This window comes from Myotis myotis, unplaced genomic scaffold, assembly GCF_014108235.1.
Source record: "Myotis myotis isolate mMyoMyo1 unplaced genomic scaffold, mMyoMyo1.p scaffold_m19_p_10, whole genome shotgun sequence".
Lineage (NCBI taxonomy): Eukaryota > Metazoa > Chordata > Mammalia > Chiroptera > Vespertilionidae > Myotis > Myotis myotis.
In genome coordinates, this window is record NW_023416314.1 from 53,192,679 (window position 1) to 53,220,187 (window position 27,509).

General features: G+C 53.7%; 1 protein-coding gene across 12 annotated transcripts in view; it reads right to left on the reverse strand.

Moving 5' to 3' along the window:
- Positions 1-4,330: 4,330 nt before the first annotated feature.
- The window catches only part of ABCC8 (ATP binding cassette subfamily C member 8), a 68,999-nt gene continuing 45,820 nt past the window's right edge, over positions 4,331-27,509 (reverse strand). For 2 of the 12 annotated variants that reach the window (XM_036325568.1, XM_036325566.1), the window contains exons 17-39: positions 26,294-26,329; positions 24,758-24,793; positions 23,775-23,873; positions 22,602-22,686; positions 21,832-21,912; positions 20,079-20,216; positions 18,501-18,626; positions 17,376-17,475; positions 16,908-17,149; positions 16,649-16,815; positions 15,506-15,575; positions 14,634-14,791; positions 12,843-12,935; positions 9,599-9,701; positions 8,912-9,025; positions 8,452-8,572; positions 8,173-8,315; positions 7,202-7,280; positions 6,922-7,030; positions 6,511-6,614; positions 5,610-5,743; positions 5,104-5,166; positions 4,331-4,646 (exon numbers count right to left, since the gene is read on the reverse strand). In XM_036325568.1, the coding sequence (XP_036181461.1) occupies positions 4,371-4,646; positions 5,104-5,166; positions 5,610-5,743; positions 6,511-6,614; positions 6,922-7,030; positions 7,202-7,280; positions 8,173-8,315; positions 8,452-8,572; positions 8,912-9,025; positions 9,599-9,701; positions 12,843-12,935; positions 14,634-14,791; positions 15,506-15,575; positions 16,649-16,815; positions 16,908-17,149; positions 17,376-17,475; positions 18,501-18,626; positions 20,079-20,216; positions 21,832-21,912; positions 22,602-22,686; positions 23,775-23,873; positions 24,758-24,793; positions 26,294-26,329 (2,677 nt within the window). In that variant the 3' untranslated portion in view covers positions 4,331-4,370. The other 10 variants (XM_036325574.1, XM_036325572.1, XM_036325573.1 and 7 more) reach the window with 8 other exon arrangements.

A 27,509-nucleotide genomic window follows, 5' to 3' on the forward strand; every position in this document is an offset into this window, starting at 1 on the left:
CGCTCGCTCCCGGCCCCGCCCGCGTGTCGCCGCGGCACCTGCTCCTGCTCCTCAAGCCGCGGCCATCGCCTCCCCGCCCCCTTCTGCCTTGGGGCTCGCAGCGGCCCGTCCTCCGCCCGTCCGTCCGTCAGTCCGCGGAGACGACCCGTGCAAGGTCGGGGTAGAAGATCGAGGGCGAGGGGCGCCGGAGCAGTGGAGTGGGGGACGGGCCCAGGGCCGCCAGGGGGAGCCCGACCTGTTCTTGAACCGGAGCGGGGCGGGCACAGAGTCAAGCCCCGCCCCTCGCCGGTCACCTCCCTTTGCCTGCTTTCTCCAGACTCACCGGCTGGCCTTGGGGATTTGTCCCATCGGGTGGGCAAAAAGAGGTCCCTCTGGCCAGCAGTCTCTGACATTAGGGAGGAATGGGGCGGGGGGTGGGGGGGGAGAAGGGGGGAAGAAGTCGTGGCTTGCCCTCCCACTCGGGATGGCAGCTCCTGTCGCCCTGGCTTCCATCCCCCAATTTCCCCATCCTCTGTTGGGTCAATATCCGCCTCTGAGTGCAGCACTGGCTTTGCGGTTCCCAGAGGAAGGAGGCACCGAGGGGCTGCATAACCGACCCGGTGACTGGGGGAGATTAGGAGGCCCTGATGACTTCTCAGCTATCTGCTTCTCCTCTTTGGGGGATGTTCTTAACCCCTTCTGAGTCACGGATCCTTTGAGAATCTGATGAAATCACGGTGCTCTCCCCGGGGGTGGGGGAGGTACCTGAGAAGGTGTAGGAACACAATTTAACAGCCACTACAGGGGATGCTGGATACAGGAGCCTGGGTGGTTGCATCTTTTCAATCATGACTGCCCCACCCCAGCCCTGCATTTCAAAGAGGGGTTGAGTTACTGGCACTTGCTTCACACCTCCTCACACCCAAAGCCCGATTTCTTCTACCTTAGTTAATGGGAGGCACTCGGGTCTGTGGGGCTGTATTAGGGCCGACGTGGGCACTGAGGACTCAAGCTCTTGGCCTGGACATGAGTGGTTTCTGCTGCAGGCGTTAGCCTAGGGTTGCCCTATGGCTTGGGCCCCAGATGGGAGGCCCCCAGTTCTTGGCTGAAAGGGAAAGGCTGCTTGGTCTCTATTGTGGCAGTACTAGCCCCACTCCCTTTCTGGGGCTCAGGACCTTATGGAGGAACCCTTGACCCATGTGTGTTCATTGGTTGGAGTGGGGGCTTGAGGCAGAGGCTGGGAAGTTAAGGACAGTGGGTTTGTGGGCCTCAGTAGGGCCAGGTGTGGCTTTCATATTGAGTTTTCCTCTTTCTCTCCCATACCCATCAGCAGACAGAACACTATACTTAGAATAAGCATGATCTTGGGCTGAGGTACAGTGTCTATGGCAGGGAGGGGAAAACAGGATGAGCAGAGTGGGAAGCTCAAGGAGACAGGATTACACAGGAAACCTCTGGAGCAACTACAGCTGTTCAGTCATCAGAAAAGGTGACTTGAAAATCACTGCCCTCCCTCGAGAGTTTGGGCATGACTGCAGAAACCCTTGAGGTCCAAGAAAAATGGGCTAGTAGTGTTGTGTGGCCCCAAGTGTAGCCCCAGTATAGACACTGAGTGGAACAGAGGCAGTCTTCGATTTCATGCAGGAAGAGTCAGTTCTAATAGCCAGAGATGACCCACGTCTGGAGGGTATCCAAGTCAAGGTTGGCAGATCGTTAGGGATGCTATAGAGGGGTTTGGGCCAGGATTGCCTTGGGCATCCCTGTAAGACTTCGGTGTGGACCTTGCCCCTGCTACTTCAATTCCTTGGGGGTAGGGTGGGCAGAGGAGGATGGAGATCCTCTTCTTCTCCTAGGCCAGTGATGGCGAACCTCTGACACCTCTGACATGCGAACTCATTTTTTTGGTTGATTTTTCTTTGTTAAATGGCATTTAAATATATAAAATAAATATCAAAAATATAAGGCTTTGTTTTACTATGGTTGCAAATATCAAACAATTTCTAGATGTGACACGGCATCAGAGTTAAGTTAGGGGTTTTTCAAAATGCTGACACGCCGAGCTCAAAAGGTTCACTCTCACTGTCCTAGGCTCTGCTCCTGGGAGGTCCCGAAATGGAGGGAGCTCCTGGGGCCCCAGAGGCATCTCAGAGCTGGAAAGGCCAGGCCCTCCCTCACAGTGTGGCCCTGAGGCCTCAGCTATTTCCTGCTCTACCCTTTCCAGAAGGAGCTCAGCCCCCTGCCCTGCTTCATCCTGTACCTCCTCATACTCATCTCCCTCAAGTCTCTTTCTTACTTAAAAAACTTCTCCATTAGTGCCCCAAAGAAGCCGCTGGTTTAGAACCACGAGGCATTAGAACTGCAATGTTCTGTTGGTAGCCACTAATCACATGTTGCTATTTAAATCTAAGTTATATTACAAATCCTTGTCCTTATTATGTATCTTGCATTATAGCCACACTTTGAATATTCATGTGTCTAGTGGATTCCACATGGACAGCACAGAGATAATGGGGCATTTCTATCACCACAGAAAATTCTATTGGACTGCACCCCATTAGAATCTTGCCACTGTTCTTCCTCAGTTCAAAATATTTGTTAGAGAATGTTGATACCTTAATTTGATGATTATAACGTTCCACGGACACTCTTGAAAATATAACTGTATGTTCTTTATATTCTTCACCACAAATCTGCATTTTTTTTCAGGTGTTTTTTTTTTAATAAAGTTTCTTGCTTCCAAAAAAAAAAAAAAACTTCTCCATTTCCCTTTTGGTCATAGGCTTATCCCAGACTTCTTGTCCTGGCATTTAAGGCTGTCTGAATTTATGTCACCCATCCACCACTAAATGGGCCATTTCTATCCAACTCTGCCTATATAATTCCTATCCCCCCCATGCCCAACTCAAATCCTGCCTTTTCCAGGCAACCTTAAAGGACTCCCCCTCTCTGCGCTCCCGTGGCTCCTAGAACATCCAGAAGGGTTTGTGTTGGGCCCCTCTCCAATGACTGGTGGGTTTGACTTATGTTGTATGGCTCTGACCCCCTTGCAAACAAGATGAATGCAGGCCCAAGGCTCCTGGGTCTGCACCCCCAGGGCCTGGTACAGCCAGTACTGAAGGCAACATGTAAATGATAATAAAATGATATGCAAACGAGCACCTGCCATTTCTTGGCTGAGTTTCATACCCTGCTCTCCTGTTTCAAGATGCAAATGGAGTCTGAGGACAGTTGTTTTGGCCTCCCCTGTGGGCCCCAGCATCTCCCAGCCATTACCTGGCTGACTTGTGGCATGCACTGTGCTCTCCCTCTGGAGGGCCACCATCTCCTACTTCTGAATGCCCCTGCATGGAGGATGGAGATGGGGCATGTGGTCCAGACCTAGCCAGCCAGTTTGTTCCAATCCTCTGACCACATGACTAGGGGCAGGGATGTGACCCAAGTTGGTCAATTGAGATTTGCTCTCAAGATTTTTGCTGGAACTATTAGGAGAAAGCATCTCTTTTTCAGAGGGGTAGGGTGTAAGCTGGAGCTGCTAGTGACCATCTGTCACTGGGGAGGGAGAGGAAGATGGAACCAGAAATAGAGACACATCCTGAGGTCAAACACCTGGATCCAGTGTGCTTGAAGTAGCACACCTCCTGCCCTTCTCAGTCACATATGATAATAGCTCTAGCTTTTGTTTAAGCCACATGGGGTTCCTGTCAGTTGCAGGGGAAATAGTGCTAATCCAAGGTACTTGGGGTCCCACAATTTCAGTTCAGGAATTAAAGTGAGAAGGAAGGGGACCAAGCTATAAGGAGATCTGCTACCTTACCTGATGAGATAATCACAAAATGCTATAACTCTTGTTATGTGTTGTTCCATATGTTGAAGGCCACCCCCCCACCCCCCAATATGACTGTATTTGGAGATAGGTCCTGTGAAGAGGTAATTAGGTTAAATGAAGTCATAGGAGCGGGGCCCTAATCCAAGATGACTGGCATCCTAACAAGAAAAGAGAGACCACAGATGTGCATACAGAGGAATGGCCATGTGAGGACATTAGCTGGACAGTGGCTGTCTGCAACCAAGGAGAGAGGCCTCAGGAGAAGTCAAATCTGCGATAGCTTAATCTTGGACTTCCAGCCTCCTGAACTGTCAGAAATAAATTTCTGTTGTTTAAGCCATGCAGTCCTTGCTAGTTTGTGATGGCAGCCCTAGGACACTAATACAACCCTCACTTCGCAGACAAGGAAAGCCGCTTTGCCCGAGCTCACACAGCTTCTTCAGGTCTGCTTGATGCCAAAATCATGCTGGCTCCACTGGACCCACAGTCCGCCCAGCCCCTGCCCACCAGATCCAAGGCCTCTGGAAGGAAATAATCAATCTCTTTATTTACAAGTGATTCACAGTTAGAAAACCCAGGTGGGAGGTGGGGCCAGGATGGGGCATGGGATGGCACTTGGGCTCCGGGAGGTCACTTGTCTGCACGGACGAAGGAGGCGAAGACGCTGTCCTTCCGGCTGAGCAGCTTCTCTGGCGTGTCGAACTCGAGGATGGCGCCACGCTTCAGAACAATCACCAGGTCTGCACTCAGGATGGTGTGCACACGGTGCTGAATGGAGCAGGAGGGGGCTGGTCAGGGTGGTGGGGGAAGGCCGGGGCAGCCGAGGACATCCTTCCTGCAGCTTGGAGGAGGAGGAGGCATGTGGCCAGAATGTCCTGGCTCTGCGGTGACTGCCCTTTCCTGAGGTGGCTGTGATTCCAAGCCTCCCATTCACTGATGACGTCCTCTCCCTTCACCAGGTCTCAGCTCTGCCCCAGACTTCAGGCTTCAAGTCTCAGAGACCCCCACCCCCCATTTCCTATGGAGATGTAACCCTAGCCTAGCTCACTGGGCCTTGGGAAGGGGTGAGGAGGGAGGCTTGGAACTTGAAGAAAGAGAGGGGAGGTCTGAGGATAGCAGGTATAAATCCTCCCCACTCCAAATCCTGCAATCCAGGGTCCCTGCCAGCCTTCTAGACTCCTTACCCTGCCCTGCCCTGCCCTGCCCCAGGGTCCCCTCTTGATTACCAGGTCCCAGTGAGCCCAAGGGCTGCTCTTTCACTGGGTGTCCACCCTGCACCCCCTCAACGGGCCCCTTACCGCAATGGTGACCACGGTACGGTCTGCGAAGGCCGTCATCACCACCTTCTGGAGGATGTTTTCCTGCCAGGTTGGAGCAGCAGCTGTTGGCTCACCTGCCCAGTGGTTGTGGTCTGGCCTAGCTTTGGGGATGTGGGGCCCAGGGTTGTGGCCCAGCTCCCATCGGACCCCACTCCTAGCCCCACCTCCTCCCTCTGCCGGGTTCCTAGCCTTCAAGGAGCTCAGCTCTATGCGTGTGTGTGTGCTGTATGCTTATGTGGGGTGTGCTGTGGTGGGGGACAGGTGTGCAGTTGCCGTGGATCTGTGTGCAGCTTGTGTGTATGTGGATTATGGACATGCCCGAGGACTAGCTGGAGTCAGGGTCCCCAGCCCTTTGCCTTGTCTGCCACAAATGGCCTTGATGTTCAAGGCAACATGTTGGACTTCAGGGCTACTTTATGCCAATTTCCCCCTAAGCCACCCACCCTCTCCAAGCCCCCCACCCCGTGGATGTGCCCAGGACCAACCGTGGCCATGTCAATGGAAGCCGTGGCCTCGTCCATGATGAAGATGCTGGTCTTCCTCACAAAGGCCCGTGCCAGGCAGAACAGCTGCCTCTGGCCCTGGCTGAAATTCTCCCCGCCTTCTGTGATGATGGCATCTGAAATCAGCCCAGGAGAGGAGCAGGGCTGAGTGAATCTTGGGCTGTGAGTAGAGTAGATAGTGTGGCTTGGGGGGCGGGGGCTCAGAAATGTCTGTACAGGAGCAAATATGTGAGTGTGTGTGGTGAGTATAGGTGTGTAGGGTTGCCGTGCCTTACACAACAACACGGATGCCACCTGCATGGGTTACAATGAGAAGAGCACCCTCTGGAGTGTGTGCTGCTGGGCCCTGGGCAGTTCTGGGAGGGCTGTGTGCGCTGAGGGTGTGCTCCACATGCGGGGGCCTTGGTGGCGTGATTCTCTGAAGCCAAGGCGTGGCCGGCCTCTGCTGCCAAAGGGGCCGCAGCAAATGCAGCGACCCGGGTGGGGCAGTCTCCCAGGAGCCTGCAGGAGCGCCCTGCGCTTGCGATTCCCCAGATGGTTCTCTTTCTCTCTTTCCGCAAGGACTGGGCAGGCAGGTGGACAGGAAAGGGCGGGACTGAGTGTATGGCCATGGGATTGGGGAGCTGGAAGCTCTGTCTCACAGGGACCCTGATTGTCCTCTCGGTGCCAGACCCTGAACTAACCATTGTGTGACCCGGGGCAAGTCACTTGACCTCTGTGCTCCTGAATGGGGAGAGCGAGGACTAGATGGTCTCTGGGGTCCTGCCAGACCTCAGACTCCAAACTCTGGACAAACCCAAGGCATGAGCTTTCCCTCCCCAGCCCTTTCGGACATCTGGGCGTCCGTTAGTGCCTGACCAGCTGCTCAGCCAGCAGTAGTTACCCAGGCCTCCTGGCAGCGCCTTCACCACCAGCTTCAGCTGCGCTATCTCCAGGGCCTCCCACAGAGTGCTGTCGGAGCACTTCCGCTCTGGGTCCAGGTTAAATCTGGGGGGTGACACGGAAAGCCCCGTAGGGAGAGGAGCAGGGTTCTGGCTCCATCCCCATGGGCCTTGCAGAGCGTGAGGCTGCTGAAGGGAGCAGCGAGTGAGAACTGATTGACCTGAGGGGAGGGGTACCCTTAGGGACCAGGGCCTGCCCAGGCCTAAGGAGAAAGAGAAGGGCATGAGGGTAAAACTCCTCTGAAGAACCAGCTCCAGCCCCTCGTGCTCCTGGCCTTGTTCACCCCTCCAGTTTGTGCTCCAGATTCGATGGATGGAGCTGGGCCAGGCCTGGGCGGGGCCCCGGGGCTCACCGGATGGTGCCGCTGAAGAGAACGGGGTCCTGCAGGATGATGGAGAGGCGCGAGCGCAGGGTGTGCAGCGGCAGTTTGGCGATGTCGATGCCGTCAATGATGATGCGCCCTGCGTGGAGACCATGCTACAGGGGGGGCACCATGGTGCTGGGGCTGGGGTCCCCATGAGATGCAGGGGAAGACACTGATTGCGGGGCTCCTGTGCATCTGACCATACACCAGGCCCGAGGCTTCATCTTGTGGCTGTGGGAGCCTGTGGGGTGCCGGCCATGCCACTCACCTTCGAACATGTCCACCATGCGGAAGAAGGCGAGAGAGAAGGAGGACTTCCCACTGCCGGTGCGACCGCAGATCCCAATCTGGAAAGAGAGGAGCAGGTAAGCTGCGAGGGCGCTGGGAGCCTGGGGGCCCCGAGGCCTCTGGTGCTGGCTATGGGGGTGCACGGGGCTGGGGGGGTCACAGCGCATCCTCTTGTCCTGGCTTCCTCAGCAGCTTCTGCTTGGCCAGGGCTGGGCCTGGGTTTGGACTTGTTTCCTGCAGTGGGTCCCGAGGGGGCTCCCATGGGGACCCGCCAGCAAGTGCAGGTGTAGATGCCCATTTGCCTGGGCCTGGGTGTGGGCCTGGCTTGGCTGCAGGAGAGTTGGGGCACTAGTGTGTCTCTCTGTGCACGGGTGTGGCAGGAGGCCTGGGTGGCTGAGTGTGGTGTGCAGGCTGTGTCTGTGCGTCCCACCTTAAACTGGAGCCATCTCTGTCCGCATCGCTTCCTGGCCCTTGGGTACCAACAGAAACGACAATAAAGAACGAATACAGAGACAGAGATAGTGACAAAAAGATGGAAGGAGAGGGGCAGTGGCAGAGAGAGCAGAGTGAGGGTGAGGAAGAGGGAATCAGTCAGAGAGGCAGGGCAGAGGGCCAGATGGGGGTTCCCTCCCTGGGACAAGGGTGGCCTCACACTCTGCCCCTAAGGTCCTGCTCTGAAACTCAGGGGGCAGTGCCCTGGGACAGTCTGACCATTTGCAATGGGCTTGGGGGTGCTGACAAAGCCGCTTTAACCAGGGGAGTCTGAGGTGTCCTCCAGGGTGAGTGAGTGAGGGCAGCAGGAGGAGAAGGGGAGAGGGAGGGATGGGAGAGGTGGGCTGAGCCATGTCAGGTGAGGGGCCTGGGGCTCTGAATGGGTGTGAGAACTGAAGGACCCTGGAGGGCCCCGAGGTGACTCTGTGGGGTGGCCCGCCCTGTGCCCTCCGCCCTGACCTTCTGTCCTGGGGAGATGAGGGCGTTGACGTGCTTCAGCACGGGCTTCAGGGAGCTGTCGTAGCGCACACTCAGGTTCTGGATCTGGATCTTCCCTTGGTCCGGCCAGTTCTTGGGGATCAGCGAGGGTGCTGGGGGCCGGGCTGGGGGTCAGCCACCAGGCAAGGGCCACAGCTGGTATCCAGGAGTACCCTACCCCCAGGCTCCCTCCTGGTCCCCTCCACCCAAACACACCCCTCCTCCTGGCCCTCTCCCCAGAAGCCCTCCTGCACCCCTCACCCAGCAGCCCCTCGTAGCTCTCTGCCTCTGTTTTCAGGAGCCCGTGGATGCGTTTCACGGCCCCCAGCTGGATCTCCATGTCCGCCAGGTTCCTCACCATCCAGTTGAGGTAGTTGGAGACCTGTGGGGAGCGAGCCAGGCACATCAGTGACCACGTGGTCTATCCCTGGCCACCAGGATGCTCTTCTTATGGCTGAGGAGGGGCTGACCCCCCCCCCCCCATATCTTTTGCTGCCCACTGGCTGGCTGTTCAGGTGGCCCTTCCAGAGGCACAGGGAGACATGAGTTCCTCACTCACCATCCGTCTGGGGCCTGGGCTCTCCTGCCTGCATGGTCCCTCTGGCATCAGACTCCGAGCAGCTTGGGGTAAGGCCTGGGGGTGTCTCATTTGGGAGAGGTGCCCCGGGATTCCCTGAGTGTGGTTTCTGATCCCTCCCCTGACCTGGCCGCTGCCACTCACCATTAGGGCGTAGGTGAGGCCCAGGCCCACCAGGCCGGCAGAGAGCCCCCTGTGCAGGGAGTTGGAGATGGAGGTCACGGCCGCGATGAGGACCACACATGCACCAATGTACTCCTGTGGAGGAATGGAGCTGGTTTGGGACCTCGGGGGCTGAAGCCACAGTGACCTCCCCCCTCCCCTTCAGAGCAGAGAGAAGCTCAGCTGAGACTCAACCCCAGCCCCAAACTCAGGTAAATGTCAGCACACACAGGAGGCCTGTGAAGGCCGGAGCCCCAGGAGACAAAGAGCCCCAGGACACAGCTATGCTCCCCCTGCTCCCCAGTCACCTGCACACGTGTCTCCCCAGCTGGCCCACACATGTACACAACATAAGTGTCATATGACCCACTTCAGACACACGCACTCATCAGAGTTAAACACACACCTATTCTCACTATTCGCACCTCAGATTCGCAGTCCCCAGGCAATAACATGGAGAAGAAGGGGGGCTCCGGTCAGACACTGGGAGGACCACCAGGGCTGGGAGAGGCAGGAGGCCTCAGTGCCCCCCCGCGTGTGCACACGAGCTGGTGGTATTCCACACTCTTCCCACCCGCCGGCCCATGTTTGGCCCTTGCTCTGCAGAGCTCCACACCCCTATCAGAAGCCCCTGTCCTGGGGCCCAGGATGGGGGTGGGTGGCACTTGCCATGCGGACTTCTAGCCATCTGTTGGCAGCCGTGAGGAAGAGGGAGGCGATGTTGTTAGAATCTGTGTATTCGAGGAGCTTCTGCTGGAACCGGGCCTCGTACCTGGAGGGAGGATGATGGTCTGAGAGAATAATTTGGTCCATGTAGCCTGTGGGAACCTGCCCTGACGCTCTAGGGTAGATGAGACCTGTCTGTACAAGGAACTCTGGAGGCTTCTTTCCTGCCCTCGTGCCCTCATCACTACTCTCCTGGGGTTACTGCACATGGGTCTGCCTCCTCTTTCTGACCAGCCTGGGCTCCTGACACCACTCTCCTTGGCCATCCCTCAGACCTGGCTGGCTTGGGCACTTGTTTGATGATGAATAACGGAATGAATGAAAGTGGCTTCAGCACTGCTCCCGGGGATGCAGTGAGGGACTCAGAGGGACTCCAGACAAGCCTTGGTGGGCATTGGCTTTTAACTCCTGGAAGGTGTTCGTTCTGCTTCGGTTATTTCTGGGTGGAGGGCCTGTGATGAACTCTGTGTGTGAGGAGAGTAAAGTGAGTCTCTGAGGTGAGGAGCGGGCGTTTGCACAGCACACGTGGATGTGTGTGGGGTAATGTGGCTGAGGCGGGTGTGAAACCCTATGCCTGCAGGGCTTGATCAAGTGCGTGTGCGAGATGTGCATGTGAGAGTGCAGGTGTGTGCGCTGGGAGAGTCCGAGGGGTATGTGACCGTCTGCGGGGTGAGTGTGTGAGGGTGTGTGAGCTTCTGGGGCAGGTGTGTGATGGTGGAAAGAGCCCCAGCTTTGGGGCCATGTGGACCCAGGTTGGAGTCCAGCCCACTCCTTACTGGCTGTGTGTGTGGACTGAGACTCAGTTTCCTCATCAGATGGTAATAGTTCCTACAGGGACTGCCACAACCTCTGAGCCCAACACCGAGCCCAGTGCTGGGTACTCCTGAAAGGTTTTTGGGGAAAAAAGCAGGGCCTCCTAGAAAAACCAGGTCAGACAGGCCTGGGCTCCAAGTCTAGCTAGCACCAGTACTCACTGACTGTGTAGCCTCGAATTGGTTCCTCAGCCTCTCTGGGCCTCTCTCTTCATCTCTGTAGGGGGCTGCAGTAACTGTGGTGCAGAGTTACTGCAATAGCACAGGTACAGCGCTTAATGCAGGCCTGGCACTTGACTAGTGTGCAATCAGTAAATGCTACTCAGCTCTCAACAGAGTGGGCTGCTGGGCAAAAGCCAATGAATTAAACACATCCAAGGGATGATTATAAAGTTCTTCATTCATTTATTTAAAAACCATCCACTGTGTGAGTGCAATGTGGGGGAGGCCTTGCTGGGCAGCAGTTCCCCTGCCGACCACAGGCTTGGTCTGGGGCTGGTTACAGGATGCTGGGATTTACCCGGATCCTACTGAGAGGGTCTGGCTGCCCTAGGCCCAGCCTGAAGCCTTCAGGACACCAGCTATAAGACAGACATCACCAATATCTAGAGTAGAGGTTAGGCCCCGGGAGGTGTCGAGGGGTCTGGAAGTTGAAGGAACTAGGGAAGTTCAGGCTTGAGAAGGGGGCAGGGAGGAGACCCTAGAGCAGCGGTTCTCAACCTGTGGGTCGCGACCCCTTTGGAGGTCGAACGACCCTTTCACAGGGGTCGCCTAAGACCATCCTGCATATCAGATATTTACATTACGATTCATAACAGTAGCAACATTACAGTTATGAAGTAGCAACGAAAATAATTTTATGGTTGGGTCACAACATGAGGAACTATATTTAAAGGGCCAGAAGGTTGAGAACCACGGCCCTAGAGTCATGTGCCAGGCTCCAAGGAGCCTCTGGATGGGAGACATCACAGGCTTGCAGGGGACAGGGGATGACCAGGGAGCAGAGCCAAGACCAGAGTGGCGCTCTGTTTTACTCAGACAAGACCCCTAAGAGGCTCTCCCACTGGCCCCAGATGTCCCAAGGTGTGAACTCCAGGGACCTGGGCATCTCTCCCAGGGCTGCAGCTGGACTTTGGGGGCTAGGGGAGAAGATGTCAACCTCCTTGGACCCTCCCAGCTGGTCCTTGGGCCCTAGGGTTACTCTTAGACACAGGACTTGGTGTCGCAGGGCTACCGTCACACCCTGCACAGCTATGCCATCCTAAAAATAACCTGGATTCACTCTCTGGTTGAGGCTTAAATGCCAGAGCCCAACTATCTGGGTCAGGGGTGTCTGACCTGTCTGGCTGAAGGAGAGATGCACTAATATATCAGTCAGAGATGAATATAACAGCCCCCCCCACCCCTCCCCAGGCAGCCTCAATGTTCCCGCCCAGCCCAACATCACAACTCAGGATGGCAAGACGATGGCAGGGGCACTGACATTTTCAGGGCATTCCTCCAGCCTGGTGAATTCTGTCCACCCTTTGAGTCCTAGCTCCATTGCTACCTCCTCTGTGAAGCCCTCCATGACTGCCCTCCCTTTGTGTGCTCCCACAGCTTGTGTCCCGCCAGGCACTTTCAGAGTACCTGTCACATGGGTTTGTCCTGGCCTGCTCAAAGTCTGGACTGTACGAGCCTCCAGGTCAAGGGCTCATCTGACTCATCTCTGTTTTAGTGCCTGGCATGGGGCTTAGCATACGGTGCATGCTCAGTAAAGGTTGTTGAATGAATGAGCAGATTCAAGCCTGGGCGCTGAGGGGCCTTACACAGACAGTAATATAAGCTCTCTGAGTCTAAGTTTCCTTGTCTGAGAAATGGGAATAATCACTGTCACAGGGCAGAATGAATGAGATGGGCATGGAAAGAACTCAGCAGTGTTTGGCTTACAGGAGGTACATGCCATTGACTGTGAATCCAACCCATGATCCTTTGGTGTGCAGGCTGATATGCTATCCATTGAACACACCGGCCAAAGCTAGGAGATTCTCAAAGATGGCCTCATGCTTGCCCATATGACATAAGGTCCTTTCTACATTGGTATGTGAGTACTTGTCCCAGCCTCGTTTGTTCTGAAATTCTGCCTTAGGTCACAGGGGGCCCAGGCTTGGCTGTGGGGCTGTTTTCCTCTCTGGATCATACAGTGGAGCCCACCTGCCCTGACCCTCTGGGGGACGTGATCTGGGCCTTGGGGTTTGAGGAGGGGTTTGAAGATGTATGCCCTGGACCTTCCTAAGTGGAGCTCTGAGAACTGAATCTCATGACCTGTGACCCGGGCCTCCCCCCACCCCCACCCCGCAGCCACCCCGCTACCCGCCCTGGGATGAATCTGGTACCTGAAGGCCCGGATGGTAATGAGGCCTTCCACAGTTTCAGCAAAGTGCGAGAGCAGCGGGAGCTGGGTGGTGTCATCCAGCTGCTGCAGGTCCCTGTGCGGGGGAACAGAGTGGGATGGTTAGGAGGGCAGGCTCCGGGCTCAGCCTGGGCCTGCATCCGAGCTCCACCCCTTTAACCACGTGGGCAAATGGCTTTGCCTCTCTAGATCTCAGTCTCTCACTAGTCAGTGGTACCACTCCATCAAGCAGTTGCGAGGACTGGACAGCTCGTGTAAGTAAAGTGCTTAACCCACATGCTGGCACAGTCACTGCTATCCTGGGCATCACTGACCCTCCTCTACACCTCTGCCCCTGTGCTTCTGCTGCATAGCCTCTCTCTGCAGGGAGGCTGGGCAGGCACAGTTAGTTCCCTTGCACAGGTGAACAACCTGAGCCTGAGACAGCTGGTCGAAGGAACAGAAAGGCAACCCCAAAGCTTCCAGTCCCTCCCCAATAACCACAATAGATTTCAGCATATCACAGGTCAGGACAGACTCTAAAGAGCTCCTAGAGGGGGCAAGGCCAGCAGTTTCCATGGAAACAGCATTGCTCCTGCTCTCCACAGCTGCACCTCGACATGCTGGGATGCAGAAAGCAGCTTTTCTGGACAAACCGTCTCCAGGGCCACAGTGGGTGCTAGGGGAACAGGGCCGTTACCCTGGCAGAGGAAATGCACTTTGTAAAACAGCTTGTAGTGTTTAAACAGCCACCATGTTTTGTGAATGTCAGTGCACTATGGATACATTGTGGGTACCAGGGGATTCTGGACCAAATAGGCAAAATGCAATTTATACAAGTCTTGATCCTTTGGTCAAGGTAATTGAGGCCAAAATGTACCTAAATTTAATTGCTATTATTGCTAATCAGCATTTTGACTCCAGTTTTTAACCAACTTTTGGACTTGGGAAAGGAACTTAGTCTTTCTCACCATAACTCACAGTAAGAAATACATTTTATATCATAACACACCCCTATGCCACCAAAACAAAGCTTCCATGAAGCAAAGCTTACTGTTACTATGTGAATATGGTCTGATATTTTCCATTTTATTTCTTTTCTTTTTAACTGCTGCTTATAAGCTATGATACTGATTTCATGACCATGGCTAGGTTGTAATTGGCATCTTGAGAAACTCTGGCCTAGAGGTTCTTTAAAATTGTCCCTGAGATTCTTTGACTCTAGGAGTTAAATAGAATCGTTCCCAGAAAAACTTCCTAGGGAATGTTCTGAGAAAATTTTGAGGAGAAGAGAGGTGTGCGTGGCTCCAAGGCCCTGAAGGCAAATGTGATCATGAGGCTGGTGGTGAGCGACGCCCTGGTGAGGAGGCTCCTGACCCACGCGGCTGGGATGTGTGGTTGCCATAACACCCCTCACATCAGGTGCCCTCTGACTTCACGCATCGGCAATCTGCCTGGTCACGGGACTCATACAACCCTCCTGAGACGCATTCCGGCAAAATGAATGAAGGGCATAAGCACGCACATACCCCGGACCTAGCAGTTCCATTCCTGACCATAGCTCCCAAGGAAACAGTCCAGGTATTAGCTGCAGCCCGTGTGCTGACACAGGCTTACATTAGGAGAGTGGAATATGAATACTTCATTTCCTTCATGTCTGTTTTCCTTTGCATGGGGAACAAGACCCTACTACTTTTATGATAAAGACTAACCAGAGTACCAAACTGCCATTGCAAAGCACCTCCCACCCCCCTCCCCACCCCCAACCTTGGAGGCTGACAAATGATGCCACCACCTGGACGCCACCCGGAAGTACTTCTGGATGAAGTAGCACACGATGGCCAGGGGCAGGAGGGCCACGAGGAACACGGGTGTGACGTAGGAGATGACGGCCAGGGCCGAGACACAGAGCAGGGTGGAGCGGCTCAGGCACTCCAGCGTGGATGGGATGTGCTGAGGGAGGGAGGGGAGAGAGAGAGGAGGGGAGTTTCCATATTTGATGACGTTCAGTGTGTTACTTGCTGCCAGGCTTTGCTCTCTCGAACTATTATAGGCACCCGTCTTATCTCTCCAGCTTCACTGTGAGCTCCCTGAGGGCAGGAGGCAGGACTTTGCCTTCTCACTATCTAGTACAACGGTAAATAAAGAACACAGGCTGAATCAAAATAAATATTCTTCACAAAGTCACCTTGGCCCAGCCAGTGTGGCTCAGTGGTTGAGTGTTGACCTATGAACCAGGAGGTCATGGTTAGATTCCTGGTCAGGGCATATGCCCGGATTTCGGACTCGTTCCACAGTGTGGGGTGTGCAGGAGGCAGCCAATCAATGATTCTCTCTCACCATTGATGTTTCTATCTCTCTCTCCCTCTCCCTTCCTCTCTAAATCAATAAAAAGATATATTTTTTAAAAATCAGTCACCTTGGTTTGGAATATGTTGGAACCTTCCTAGAGTGAGCCAGGGGGCTCTTGGATGGAAGCCAACCAGATGTAGTTTCCCTCAGGCTTATTATGAAGGCCCCACAGGGGGGCGTGGGCAGCATTATAATCAGATTGGGGCCCACTGGGTTCCTCCCTCAGGGCCCAGGTCACTGGATCTGGGGAAGCCAGCAACAGACAGGAGCCTGGCCTCTCTCCAAACTGGAGGACTGGGTCACAGTCCTGTGTACCTGGTCGATGGTATTGCAATCAGATGAAAATCTGTTCAGGATGCTTCCGAGGGGCGTGGTCTCAAAAAACCTAAGAGGCAACCAGAAGAAGTCACTCATTTGTTTACTGATTTCTTTTCTGTTTATTGAATGAGGATAGTTATTTCTTTCATTTTGGTGTCTCTGGAGTCATCCCTGGGTCTAACCTTTGCAGGTCTATAGCCATCTGGCCTGAGTCCCTGAGAATTCCCGCAGCAGCCCAAAGGGGTGCTGGCCCCTTCCTGGCCTCTCTTACTGTCAAGCCCATGTGTGACCACTGCCACCTTCCTCAGCTGCTCCCCAGGCCTGACTCACTCAGCAGCTGTCCTCCCCAGGACATAGAGTCCTCTCCAAGAGACAACCAGTCAGGGGAACAGGGCCCTGGGGACACCCTGTCAGCTGGCTGACCCTGCAAGGCCACTCTGTCTGTCATCACTCAAGCTGTGACACAGGGCCGGCCTAACCCTAACTAGAGCATTTCAGACCCCCAGATATGAGACAAATAGAGGGTAAATAAACTTTGAGGCCATCTCTCTGGGCCACAGAGAGGCTGAAAAGTAAATAATGGAGTCAGGTGGTGAGGTCTGGCATTGACAAGGGTGGGGCCAGATGATCTGTTGGCCTGTGGATTCTTAAGTCTAATTGGCTAGCCAGCTGGGCAGTGACTTCTTTTATACCAAGTGGTCTTTAGGGTTTTTATCCATGTCATTACAGAAGATTAGAGCAGCTACACCATGTGCCCAGTGTCAGAACCTCCAGTCTGGCAGAGGGAGGACAGAGAAGAGGAGAGCTGAACTCGTGGTTGGAGACAGGCAGATGGTACCTGCCTAGGGAAGGGAAACTAACATTTATGCAGAGCCTGCAGACCCTCACTTTGGAAGACTGTTATGATAAGTAGATGAGTCAACCATATAAAATGCCTAGCACTGTGTCTGGCTGAATAAATGCCCATTTCTTTATGTTTTCTGCATTGAGGAGGGCACTTTTACAAACACTTGAGGCTCCTTGAGTCATGCCCAACAGCTTGTGACAGAGATTGTATATCCCCATTTTAAAGATGGGATGACTGAGGCCTACATAATAGTGACTTTCCCACAGCCCCAGTGTGGTGGGGGAGAGGGGTACCTCATGGGAGCCAGGATGATCTGGTTCAGCAGGCTGCGGTGCAACTTCTTGGCCACCTTCAGCCCCGTCCACTCTACTGTGACAGATGTGACCAGGCAGAGCATGATGCCCAGGCTGCAAAGCACCGTGAACACCAAGGCGTAGACGGTCTGGTCAAGGGAGCATTCCTGGGCCAGGCAGAAAATGAGGCAGAGTCCCGGGGGTGTCTATGGCTCACCCCCACCCCCCCAGGCCCTGGCCCTGGGGCTGCTGGCCCCACCTGGCTGAGGGAGCAGTTCCTGGCCATGGGGCTCAGAGTCAGGGCGCTGTCCGTCCACTTGGCCAGCCAGTAGTCAATGGCCACCAAGACCATGTGCTTGAGCAGCTGGGAGAAGACGAGCAGCGACAAGAGCAGGATGCCAGCAGACGACAAATACTTGGCGCAGGCTCTCCATGGGATCTTGGCGCGCTGGTGCAGCACCGACGACAGGTTGTCCTCCTCCTCACTCTCGGCTGCCTCCTCTGCAGGCCACAAGATCCCACCCTGTGGCTTCACATTTCACAGTCCTCTGAGGGTGGAGCAGGGGGCATGTTCTCCCCACTTACAGATGGGCAGACTCAGGCACACAGAGGGGAAAGGGTAAAATCAAAGGCATACTATCTTACCACCCTCGGGACTCAAACCTTAGCCTCCCAGGGAATGGTTAGACCTCAGGCCATGATGCGCTCCCCGTCCCACTGTCTGTACCTTCCTCCTCTTCCTCATCCTGCAGGAGGCCATCTCTCGAGGACATGGCCCGGGGCAGGCCCTGGGGTGGTTCTGGGACTTTTCTCTCCACGATGGTCTCCTGAAAGACAAATGGGGCCTGGCTAATGTCCTCAGATGTGCAGAGGGGAAAAGAGAGGATGGGGGCAACCACCCCTCATAATGAACAGGGTGAATTTCCAGGTTGCCCCTGCCTCTAGAAGGGTCCAGATGGACATATGTTTGTACTGCCTTCTCTTTCTCTGTCTTTTAAAAAAATTATTCTTTATTGTTGAAAGTATTACATATATCCCTTTTTATCCCCCATTGACCACCTACAGCCCCCCACCCACACCCCCCATACTGCCTTCTCCATCAGCTAACAACTCCCCAAAGTCCCTGGGGGAGACACTTTTCCCCTATTCTTAGTCTCTGTGATATGGGAGGGCAGGCAATTCTCTCTGGCTCCAGGGGTGGGCATATGACACAGCACTGCCCAATCCTCACATTCCACATCCTTGGCCACAATGATTCGTTCAGAAGTGGGCACCTGACCAAATTGGACCAATGAGGGTCAGCCCTGGGACTTTTGCTAAACAATCCTGGAAGAGGCACTCTCTTTCTGACAGTTGTTGATTTGTGAGAATGTAAACCTGAAACTGCCAGTGGCCCTCACAGCTACCATGGGAATGAAGCCAATTTGAGGGGAGCAGAGGCAAGGGATGGGGAGAAACAGATCCCTGGTGACATTGTTTAGCTGCCTGGATCCAGCTCTATCTGAGGTTATGATACCCTGGACTTTCTGGTTTCATGAGTCAATAATCCTTAATCTCTCCCCACCCCCCCTTTTTTTTCTTTGCTTAGCCAGTTTGAATTGATTTTCTGAAACTGTAAAGTAAATGGTATCTGACTATTTCAGGATAAGGGGAGGGCATCCTCCTGATTCTGCATTGGGTAGTGGGCACAGATACTGTTCAAACTCTGATAGAAGCAAGTTTATACTCCGCTCTCGCATCTGTCCTTTGGGGGGTTTCCTGGGACGAGTGAGGGCAAGAAGGCCTTTATGAGGTTAGATCTAGCAGAACCTTCTTCTCAGGCGGTGGCTGCTTGGTCCAAGGATATACCCACCTTCTCCAGCTCTTGGTCCTGCCGGTTCATGAGGGTCTTCCAGTGCTCAAAGAGCTGGCACTCAGACCTCTGGAAGTCCTTGAGCGTGCCCTCCCTCTGGATGGTGCCATCCTTCATGGCGATGATCTGGAAAGGCAGTAACAAACTCTGCTGAGGGCTGGCTGGGGATATGGAGTGGAGGTCACACCCCGCCTGACTGAGGAGTCAGAGGTGGACATATACATCCGTTTCCCACCACAAATGGCCTCTGGTTTGCCCACTGCAGCAAGCTGGTAGTGATAACCTACCCTCACCAACACACTCCCAGGATTTAGGGTTTGGTACATCTGGGGGGTAATTCTCAACGGTTGCCAATGGTTGATAGGAGGTTTGCAGAGCAACTTCGTGCATCCTGGCCAAGCTGCCTGGTTATCTGCAAGGCAGCTGTGGCAGCTGTTTTTGTACACTTAATGGGCTCATTGCACTCTACCCTTAGCTCCTCCTGAAGGCAGGTCTGAGAGGTTCTGCCAGCTTTGGCAAAGCACCTGTTGGCTTAAATGTGTGGCCACGCCTCTTTGAAATCAATAAAACTTATTTTATTTGTGACATTCAGTGTTTCACACTCATGTGGACTCGTGATTAGTTTAGACACCTACCCCTGCTCCTCTCACCCCCAAACACCCCCTCGAGGTTTAGGGAGGGCTGCCGGGAGTCCTATCCACTGATACTCCAAGAAACCAGGCACCTCCATGCTTCCCTTCTTAGGAGTAAGGATTGTTATGCAATCTCGTTAAGGTCACCATGGAAACTCAGACATGAACCTGCACCTGTTTTAATAGCTTTTTTTTGTGTGTGTGTGATTTGGACTTTCCCCCCTTTTTCATAGTGGAGGGAGGGTCTCGCTACATGTAGAAGGGAGACTTATTTGGGGAGGATTAGAAGGGCCAATTGGCACAGGCAGACCTGAAGCTTAGGGAGGACCTCAATTTTCAGGGGCAACTCTGAGTAGGGTTTAGGCAAGGCCCAGATGTCAAAAACCAAGTGATTTCCATCTTAAAAACGAAGTGTTTTCCAATGAATTAAAAAGTAACTATGTGTAGATGTTGAGGGGTATGTGGATTTAGTTAAATGTGGGGTTCACAAAATTGCATTCCACCGATAATATGGAAGTTCCTGTTACTACTGCTATCGTTTGTTTCCAGATGGGAAAACGAAGGCACACAGAGGGGAGAGTAAAATCAAGTTGAATCTGAGCCACCGGATGGCAGGAAGCTGGTTTTCCCATTTAGTGGGCATCCCAAAGGCCAGGGGATGAGATATGTAACTGAGCAGGATGCAGAAGGTAGGAACTGAATGTCTACTTCTCAGAGCCAGCCCTTGTGGTACCCAGGCCAGGATGGGAATGCCTGCAGCTCTAGGTGATAGCAAACCCTTGGGCTGTGCAGGTCTCCCTGATCTGCCCAGTCTGCACGAAGCCATCCAGTGCTGATCTCTTCCGCTCAGACACTGCTATGAGACATCTCATTAACTTCTTAGAAGATGCCAGACTGCCTCTCCCACCTCAGCCCCCCACAGCTTGATGTCCCTGTGGCCCCTCACCCAGTCTGCGTGCGGCAGGTATTGTAGTTTGTGGGTCACTAGGACCACCGTCCTCTTATCGTCTCTGAGGAGCTCGAGGATCCCGGCCTGCATCAGGTGGTCACTCAGGTGGACATCCAGAGCTGAGAAGGGGTCATCCTGGACAGAGAGGAGAAGGTAGGGGCAAGTGCAAAGGGAGGGGGTGACAGTGAGTGCAAAAACCAGCAGAGTTATATCAGCTCTGGTCTAGGGACTAATTAGCTGTGTGGCCTTGGACAATGTACCTTAGCTCTCTGGGACTCAGTTGCCTCGTCTTAAAACAGGGCTGTTATCAGCTATCATTCTCACACAGTGGTTCCCCATAGTCTATGAAGCCTGAATTCCTTATCATGGGAATCCAGGCCCTTTACAACCTGCTCAGTCTTCCTTTCAATCTCACTGCTCATCTATCTCGCCCAAGTTCCCTACACTTCAGGTTTCCAGGGAACTTGCGATTCCAGGCCTTTGTCTATACTGTTCCCTCTGCCTGGAGTCTGATGTACCTTTTGTCTGCCTGGCGAACTCCTACTCATCCTTCAGTGTTCCACCCAAGCACTGGCTCTTCCTGTGTCCTTTCCTGACCCCCACACCTAGCCTTCCCTCCTCTCTGTTCCACCGATACTCTGCCCAAAGCCAGATCTGATAGTTATGTACATGAGGCCCCTAAGAACTGAGGCTCCCCTTTCCCCCCAAAAGAAAACTGAGACCTTCTTGTGCCTGGTACAGAGTAGTACCTTAATAAAGTTTGCTGAAATCAACTAAAATATCCACTTTACTTCTTTCTAACAAGGTTGTTTAAAGTTCACATGGGATCCTGAATGAGCCAGGACTTTGTGAAGTGCTGTGCATGAGTCAGTTACAGACTGTGAACCTGACATAATGGCATGTGTTTAGTAGGGAGTGTTTATGTGTGTTGTGGAGAAGAGAGAAGAAAGCTGGGACCAGAGACCTGAGGTTCCTCTTCCAATTCTCTCTCTAAATGGCCCCGTCTTTCCTCTTGTTTAAGTGACCTACACTTCAAGGCCCTCCTCCAGGAAGCCTTCCCTGAGTACCCTAGTCCTCACAGTTGTCTTCCTGGACAAGGCTCCTCGTCGTTGGTGCCACACAATTTGACTCTCAGCTGGGCTGTGGCTCTTGAGTAGAGGTAAGCTCTGCCTCCCTATCTGCACCTTTGAGGCCAGTGGTTTTCCAGTATCAACCAAGGCACCTAACAAAGAACTTGGCATGAAGTAGGACACGGATAGCTAATAAGTTTGCTCTCATGTCTGATGGCTAGTGGTTACCCAGAGTACTGTGTTGAGAAGGATTCCGAGGACAAGTTAAGTTTCTGCGGGAAAAAATTCTGTGATCAACTAGCAATGTCTGCTGTGGGCACAAGATGGGAAGTGGCAGCACACACTCAATGTATTAGTCATTCTCACAGTCAGGCTAAGTAAGTACTGATAGGTTGGGCTCTCCTACAGAGAAGTGGCCTGTCACTACTACTTTCCTTCCCTCATGGCTACTGCGGAACTCAGTGTGAAGTCCACAGTGGGCCATTTGCACTATCCTTGTCTCAGTTTCCCCATTAATCAGATGAATAAGTAATATCTCTGGCAGAAGTTTGTTCCTGAAGAGGGAGGTAGTTGGTGATGGTGTGTGTGTGTGTGTGTGTGTGTGTGTGTGTGTAAGCAATGAACCAGGGAGGAAAGCCAGACACGAGGGCCTCTAGGGAGGTGCTGGCTGGTGCACTCACCAGGAAGACGACGTTGGTATGCTGGTAGAGGGCTCGGGCCACGCTGATTCGCTGGCGCTGACCACCAGACAGGTTGATGCCCTGTCACCAAAGGGGAGGAAAGTTCACTCCCTCATAGCCCTCAGGAGAGACTGTCCTGGCACCTACTCCACTGTGAGCTCTCTGGGATGGAGGCCTGGCTCTGTCCATCTCTTTGTTCCCCCCTCACTTTGCAGAGAGAAGGCACTTGTATATGTTCCCTGAATTCAGTGGGAAGTGGGGCATATAATCTCCAAGTCCTTGATGAGTCATCATATAAGTGCTAGGGACCATATGATGACTCATCAAAAACCAAGACAGAGGATGTAGGGGTTTCATTATATGCAAGGAGGACGGCCACTGGAGAATCCTATTGTCTAAGCTGTGGAGGAGGGGCCCCACCTGGGGAGTGAACAGAGCATAACCCCAAGCCTAGCACAGTGCTGGGGGAGCTCCCAGGATATCCCCGGGGCCTGAACGAAGGAGATGTCAGTCATCTCCAGCCTGGGAAGGTGGTAAGCTTTCTGCACCAAGCAGGGCTGGAAACTTGCCATGGACAGCCCCCAGCCTGGGTTCAAGGAGATGATTTTGACCCCATTGCAGGAAGCTCTGCACCCTCTGCTTCACCCTCTCTCATTTCCCAAGTACCTGCTCTCCGTGACAAGGGTCTGGGCCTGGTGGTGGTGATGGGTGGGGAGCAGGGGAGGTTGAGGTCCCCAGTTTTGAGACAACCCCTTGGAGGCTCTACTAACCCGTTCCCCAATCTGGGTCTGGTCTCCATGGGGCAGGATGTCGATGTCCGGCTGCAGGGAGCAGGCTTCGATGACCATCTTGTACCTGGAGTGGGGTGGGGCGGGGACACAGCCGCTCAGCCTGACCAGAGTGGGGCCTGAGCACTGGCAGGGGGTCATTAGCCTCCAGGCAGCTGTGCCAGGGTGAGCAATGGCTTTAATGGGTCTCCTGCTTGGGTGCAAACAAACACCATGTGAGCTTAAAAACAGCTGAGGGCAGTACGCTCCACGGACTTGGAGCAAGTTAAATATTTGAAGGATGGAATTAGATGGCAGCAAATATACCACACAAGTGACAAGAGAGGGCCCAGGGCCCCTGTGCAGTGGGAAAAGTGACAGTCAGAGCCCACGCTTGGGGCGCTGCCAGGGAAAATTACTGCTGGTTGGTTTAGGCAGTAGAGATAATGGCTGGTCAAATATTTGCCCAGCCTGCTCCTCTCGTACTTCTCGGGCCAGCTCTTCACCTGGCAGGTGCCAGCCAGGGTGCACAGAGGAGGCATCAGAGTGTCTGGGTGACATGCACTTGGGTATCAGGCAGCCTTGGATTTGAGACCCATTTCGTCACTTAGTGGCTGGGTGGCCTTGGGCAAGTTACCTAGGCTTTCTGAGCCTTGGTTTCCTCACCTGCAAAACGAGAATGCGAATAGTACCTGCCTACTGGGATTGCTGTGAGCATTAGAGGAAGTTACGTGTACAAAGAGCGTGGCACAGGGTCTGGTAAGAGCTCAGTCAATGTCAGTGGTTATTGTTCACTGGAGGGGAAAGGGTGCACAGGCCGAGGAGCGGGGGGTGGGAGGGTAGGGAATCATGAGCACAGAGACTCCTGGGGAGCTGGGTCGGCCTTCCCACCAGCCATAGGAGAAGGCAGCAGGGCTGCCGCACCTCCCTCGCCTCCCGCCCTCTCACACGGGAGTAGGGCTGCCTGATGCCCGGGCTCATCTGAATTGTTTCCAGATGGACCATATGGACCAGGCTGGAGTCCAGCTAAGCCTGCTGGAGCGTGGACGGCTGGGTGTGGGGCATGGATGGAGGGGCAGGGCAGAGGGCTGGGGCTTGGGGTCTGGTGCAGGTAGCTAATGCTGCCCATGATCAATTTTTCCCTCCCCAGCCCACCTCCCTGTCAGAGGCTTTTACCGTTGTTTGTTGAAGGGACTCTCAAAGGTGATGTTCTCCTCCACGGTGGCGTTTAGCAGCCACGGTTTCTGAGAAGCATAGGCCACGGGGCCTCTCTTCCTGGGAAAAGCAGGGTGGGAGTAGGGAGGCATTTTCAGGGCGCATTCTCAGAGGCACTTGTCCAGGTGATGGCTTAGGCCAGAGCAGGTGGGTGGGGCGGCACTAAGGTGGGAGGTGCAGTTGGCAGAAATCTGCTGTATGGCCCCTGGTGACGGCTCCTTCCCCAGGGCCTGAGGCAGGCTTGGGTGTTGGGTGTTGGGTGTTAGCTGACTGGGGGGACCTTGGCCCTTCCCTGCCCTACACCCCACATGCCCCACCCCTGCAGACTGTACCCCTTCCTGAGTCCTACCCAGAGCCAGGAGGGAACCAAGCAAACACTGGACTCCTGGTTTCCCCTTCACTGAATAGCTCTCAAACCATTCAACTTTGAAATGAGCAGGTAACTCTCCAAATGGAACTTTTAAAGAAAGTGGAGCCAAGGAAACCACACTTAGTATGATGCAACTTTTGAAGTCCACCCCCCAACCCCCCAAATTAAAAAAGAAAAGGAAAAGATGAGCATCAGATAAAAATGACCTGGTGGGGCCCGGCTGGTGTGGCTCAGTGGTTGAGCATCGACCTATGAACCGGAGGTCATGTGCCGGGGTTGCAGGCTCGATCCCCAGTGTGGGGTGTGTGGGAGGCAGCCGATCAATGATTCTCTCTCACCATGGGTGTTGCTATCTCTCTCCCTCTCCCTCTTCTCTCTGAAATGAATTAAAAATATATTTTAAAAAATGACCTGGTGGGAAGGAGCAGCTTGATGTGCCGTGGCTTCCAAACCACCCCTCGGAGCACAGAGCCCTGTATGGCTCCTTCCTGGGGCCTGCCCTCCACAGTTCTCCTTGGCCTGAGACCCTCTGAGGAAGCCGGGCCTGGAGGGCAGTGCTCCCGCGGCACAGTACCTGAGGTCGGCCTCGGCTGCCGGCTCCCGCTCTGGGCTGCAGCAGGGAAGAAAGAGGCATTTTCAGGGTTCATGTGAGTGGACTGAGCTCTCTGCAGACATTTCGAGCTCCCTCAAACCCAGCACAAGAGTCTTTATCATCCCTGTGACCACGTCTGCAGCCACAAAGCTGCATGGAGGGGTATGAGAGTGGGGCGTGGCCATCCAGGGGGGGCCTCCACTGCCAGAACCCCAGAAGTGTCCAGAATCCATGTGGGGTAGGTAAGGAGGGTTCCCCGGGAAGGATAAAGGGGAGAATGGGGGAAAGCCACCATTGGTGTAGGCTCATGGGGGAAGGGGACTTCTTGCATCGGAAGAGTAAGAGGACCAACATGTGGCTCCTCCAGACCCAGCCTCTGCATCAGGGCTCAAGTGCACCGGCCGAGGTCTCAGGCTGACACGGCTGCATCAACAGCTGGGACAGGGAGTGCTGTCTGGCTGGAGCCAGGCCTGGCTGGGCAGGCGACATTGTTGCCTGCAGTTTGTGGGTGGGAACCCACGGCTGATGAAACTCAGGTGGCACCTAGAGAACTGAGAAGGGGTGATTTGCAGCCCCATGTGGTCCTCTCAGAAGACAACAGAGGAATCTGGGATTGGCCCAGAGAGACCGGTCAGCTGCAGTGCCTACGTGCTCTGGACTGACCTGACCTGCTCCAGGACCAACTATTCTGTCCTGTTATTCTCATCCGCACAAGCCTACTTATCACGTACCACGAGGCCCGATTTTTGGCTCAAGAACTATGGTCACTATGGCTAGAGAGGCTGGGCCTGTCATCACACCCTGGCACTTGGGGACAAGGTGGGAGAAAGGGCAGAGAAAGACAGGGACATGAAACTCTAGTGTCAGAGAGCGAAGGCCAGACCTTAAACCTACATAGCTGAGTCACTCTTTCCAGTCCTGACCTCCACCACCTCAGTGTGTTTGAATGTTCTTGGGAGAGGTGAGCTTAGGGAGAGTTTTGAGAGTCTCAGAGCCCCACTAATCGATTTCACTTTGATTTTTAAGACAAGAACATAAAGCAGCAAGACCAAATGTTTTGTCTGGTCTGGGGGATACCCACCTCCTCTCTTTACAGGCATGTTTCTCAACTTTTTTTTTCTCATGATCACCCCCTAGGGCTATTTTAGACAAATGTTTTCTAAGTGTCCTTTCCTTGAACATATTTCTTACCCAATTCAGTGTTTTGTTTTGTTTTTTTAAATTCACAAAGTTGTACAACCATCACCCCAATCTAATTCCAGAACATTCTTATCACCCTTAAATAAACCCTGCACCCATTAGTAGTCCCTCCCTTCCTGCCTCCCCCCCAACTCAGTGGCAACCACAAACCTACTTTGACTCTATCCGCCAGGAGATTTTAATCCCACACCCCTGAATCCGTAATCAGTATCCCCACCACCATAAGCACCGCCCCCCCTCCCCCGCCCCGCTGTGCCCCACACCCAACCCTTCCTTTATCCAGACCAACCAGCTTCCAACTCAGTTCCGAGGTTGTACCTGGGGTCCTCTCCCGTCTCACTGTCAGGAAGGCTGCTGGGGCACAAATGGGAGGGAAAGAGCACCTGTTACTTCTCTCTCCATTGACTTTCTCTCCATCACCCTGGGTCTTTGGGGAGAAGCGATCCCCACTGTCCCCACTCCCCGCCCATTCCCAGTGTCCCAAGTGGCTTCCGTGGGGCACACACTGCTGTTCTCAGTCTCCACTCTCTGGAAGCTGGGTGGGCACCCTCCCAGCTAGCAAGGGCTTCACCAGTGCTCCTGGCATGGTCAGAGCAGCCATGAGGCTGGCTGGCTGGCACCAACATCAGCTTATAGTTGGGAAAACTAAAGCTCAGTGAGAGAAAGGGACTTTTCCGTGGTCATAATCATTCCCACAGTGTTTCCAAACCATGGAATGAGATCCAATAAGTGGATCTGAAATAAGTGAATTGCAACTGCACTGAAAAAAACACCACCACCAAATCAGGGTGGTCAAGATATGTAGTTTTTTGTGTGCAATTGTTTCTCTTGTTTATCAAGGAATAAATGAATGTAGTGGACTGTGATGTAAAATGCATTGCTTACTGTGGATTCTAGTAAATGTGGTTTTTTGTTTTTGTTTTTTAAAACGCTGAGTGAGGTGACCTGAATTTTGGTACCAATGCTCTTCCTTCTGCCTCAGGCCACCTCTCAACCTTTCAGAAGCAGCCTCCTGCCAATGGGATGTGTACTCTGATAGGCGCATGTGGGGAAAAGGAATCTGCTTTCAAGTAGATCTTACGTCACAATGCTGAAACCAGCTAACACTTGCTGAGCTGTTATAAGCACTGTGATGAGCACTGGGACAGCACTATCTATTTTAAAGCTCAAAAGAGCCACACGAAGGAGGTGTGTTTTGACTGTCCCCACTTTACGAAGACAGTGAGGCGCAGAGAGGCCAAGTAACTTGCCCAAAGTCACAGAGCCGGCAAGCAGCAGAGAAAATAGATTTGTCTGACTCCAAGGTTCCGTATTCTTAATGACTTCACTGCGATTGCCGTGCCATAGCTCCGATAAACGCCTTCTTGTCAGGATGGACAGAAAACGGGGGCGGAAAGCAGCCTGAGGAAATGAGGAAGTTCTTTTCTGTCTCCAGCTGAGGGGCAGGGCTGACTGGAGACCCTGATGGATATGTCATCACTTGTCTCCAATCTCTGTGGTCTCACTCCATTCTCTCAACCCAACCCAACGTTGG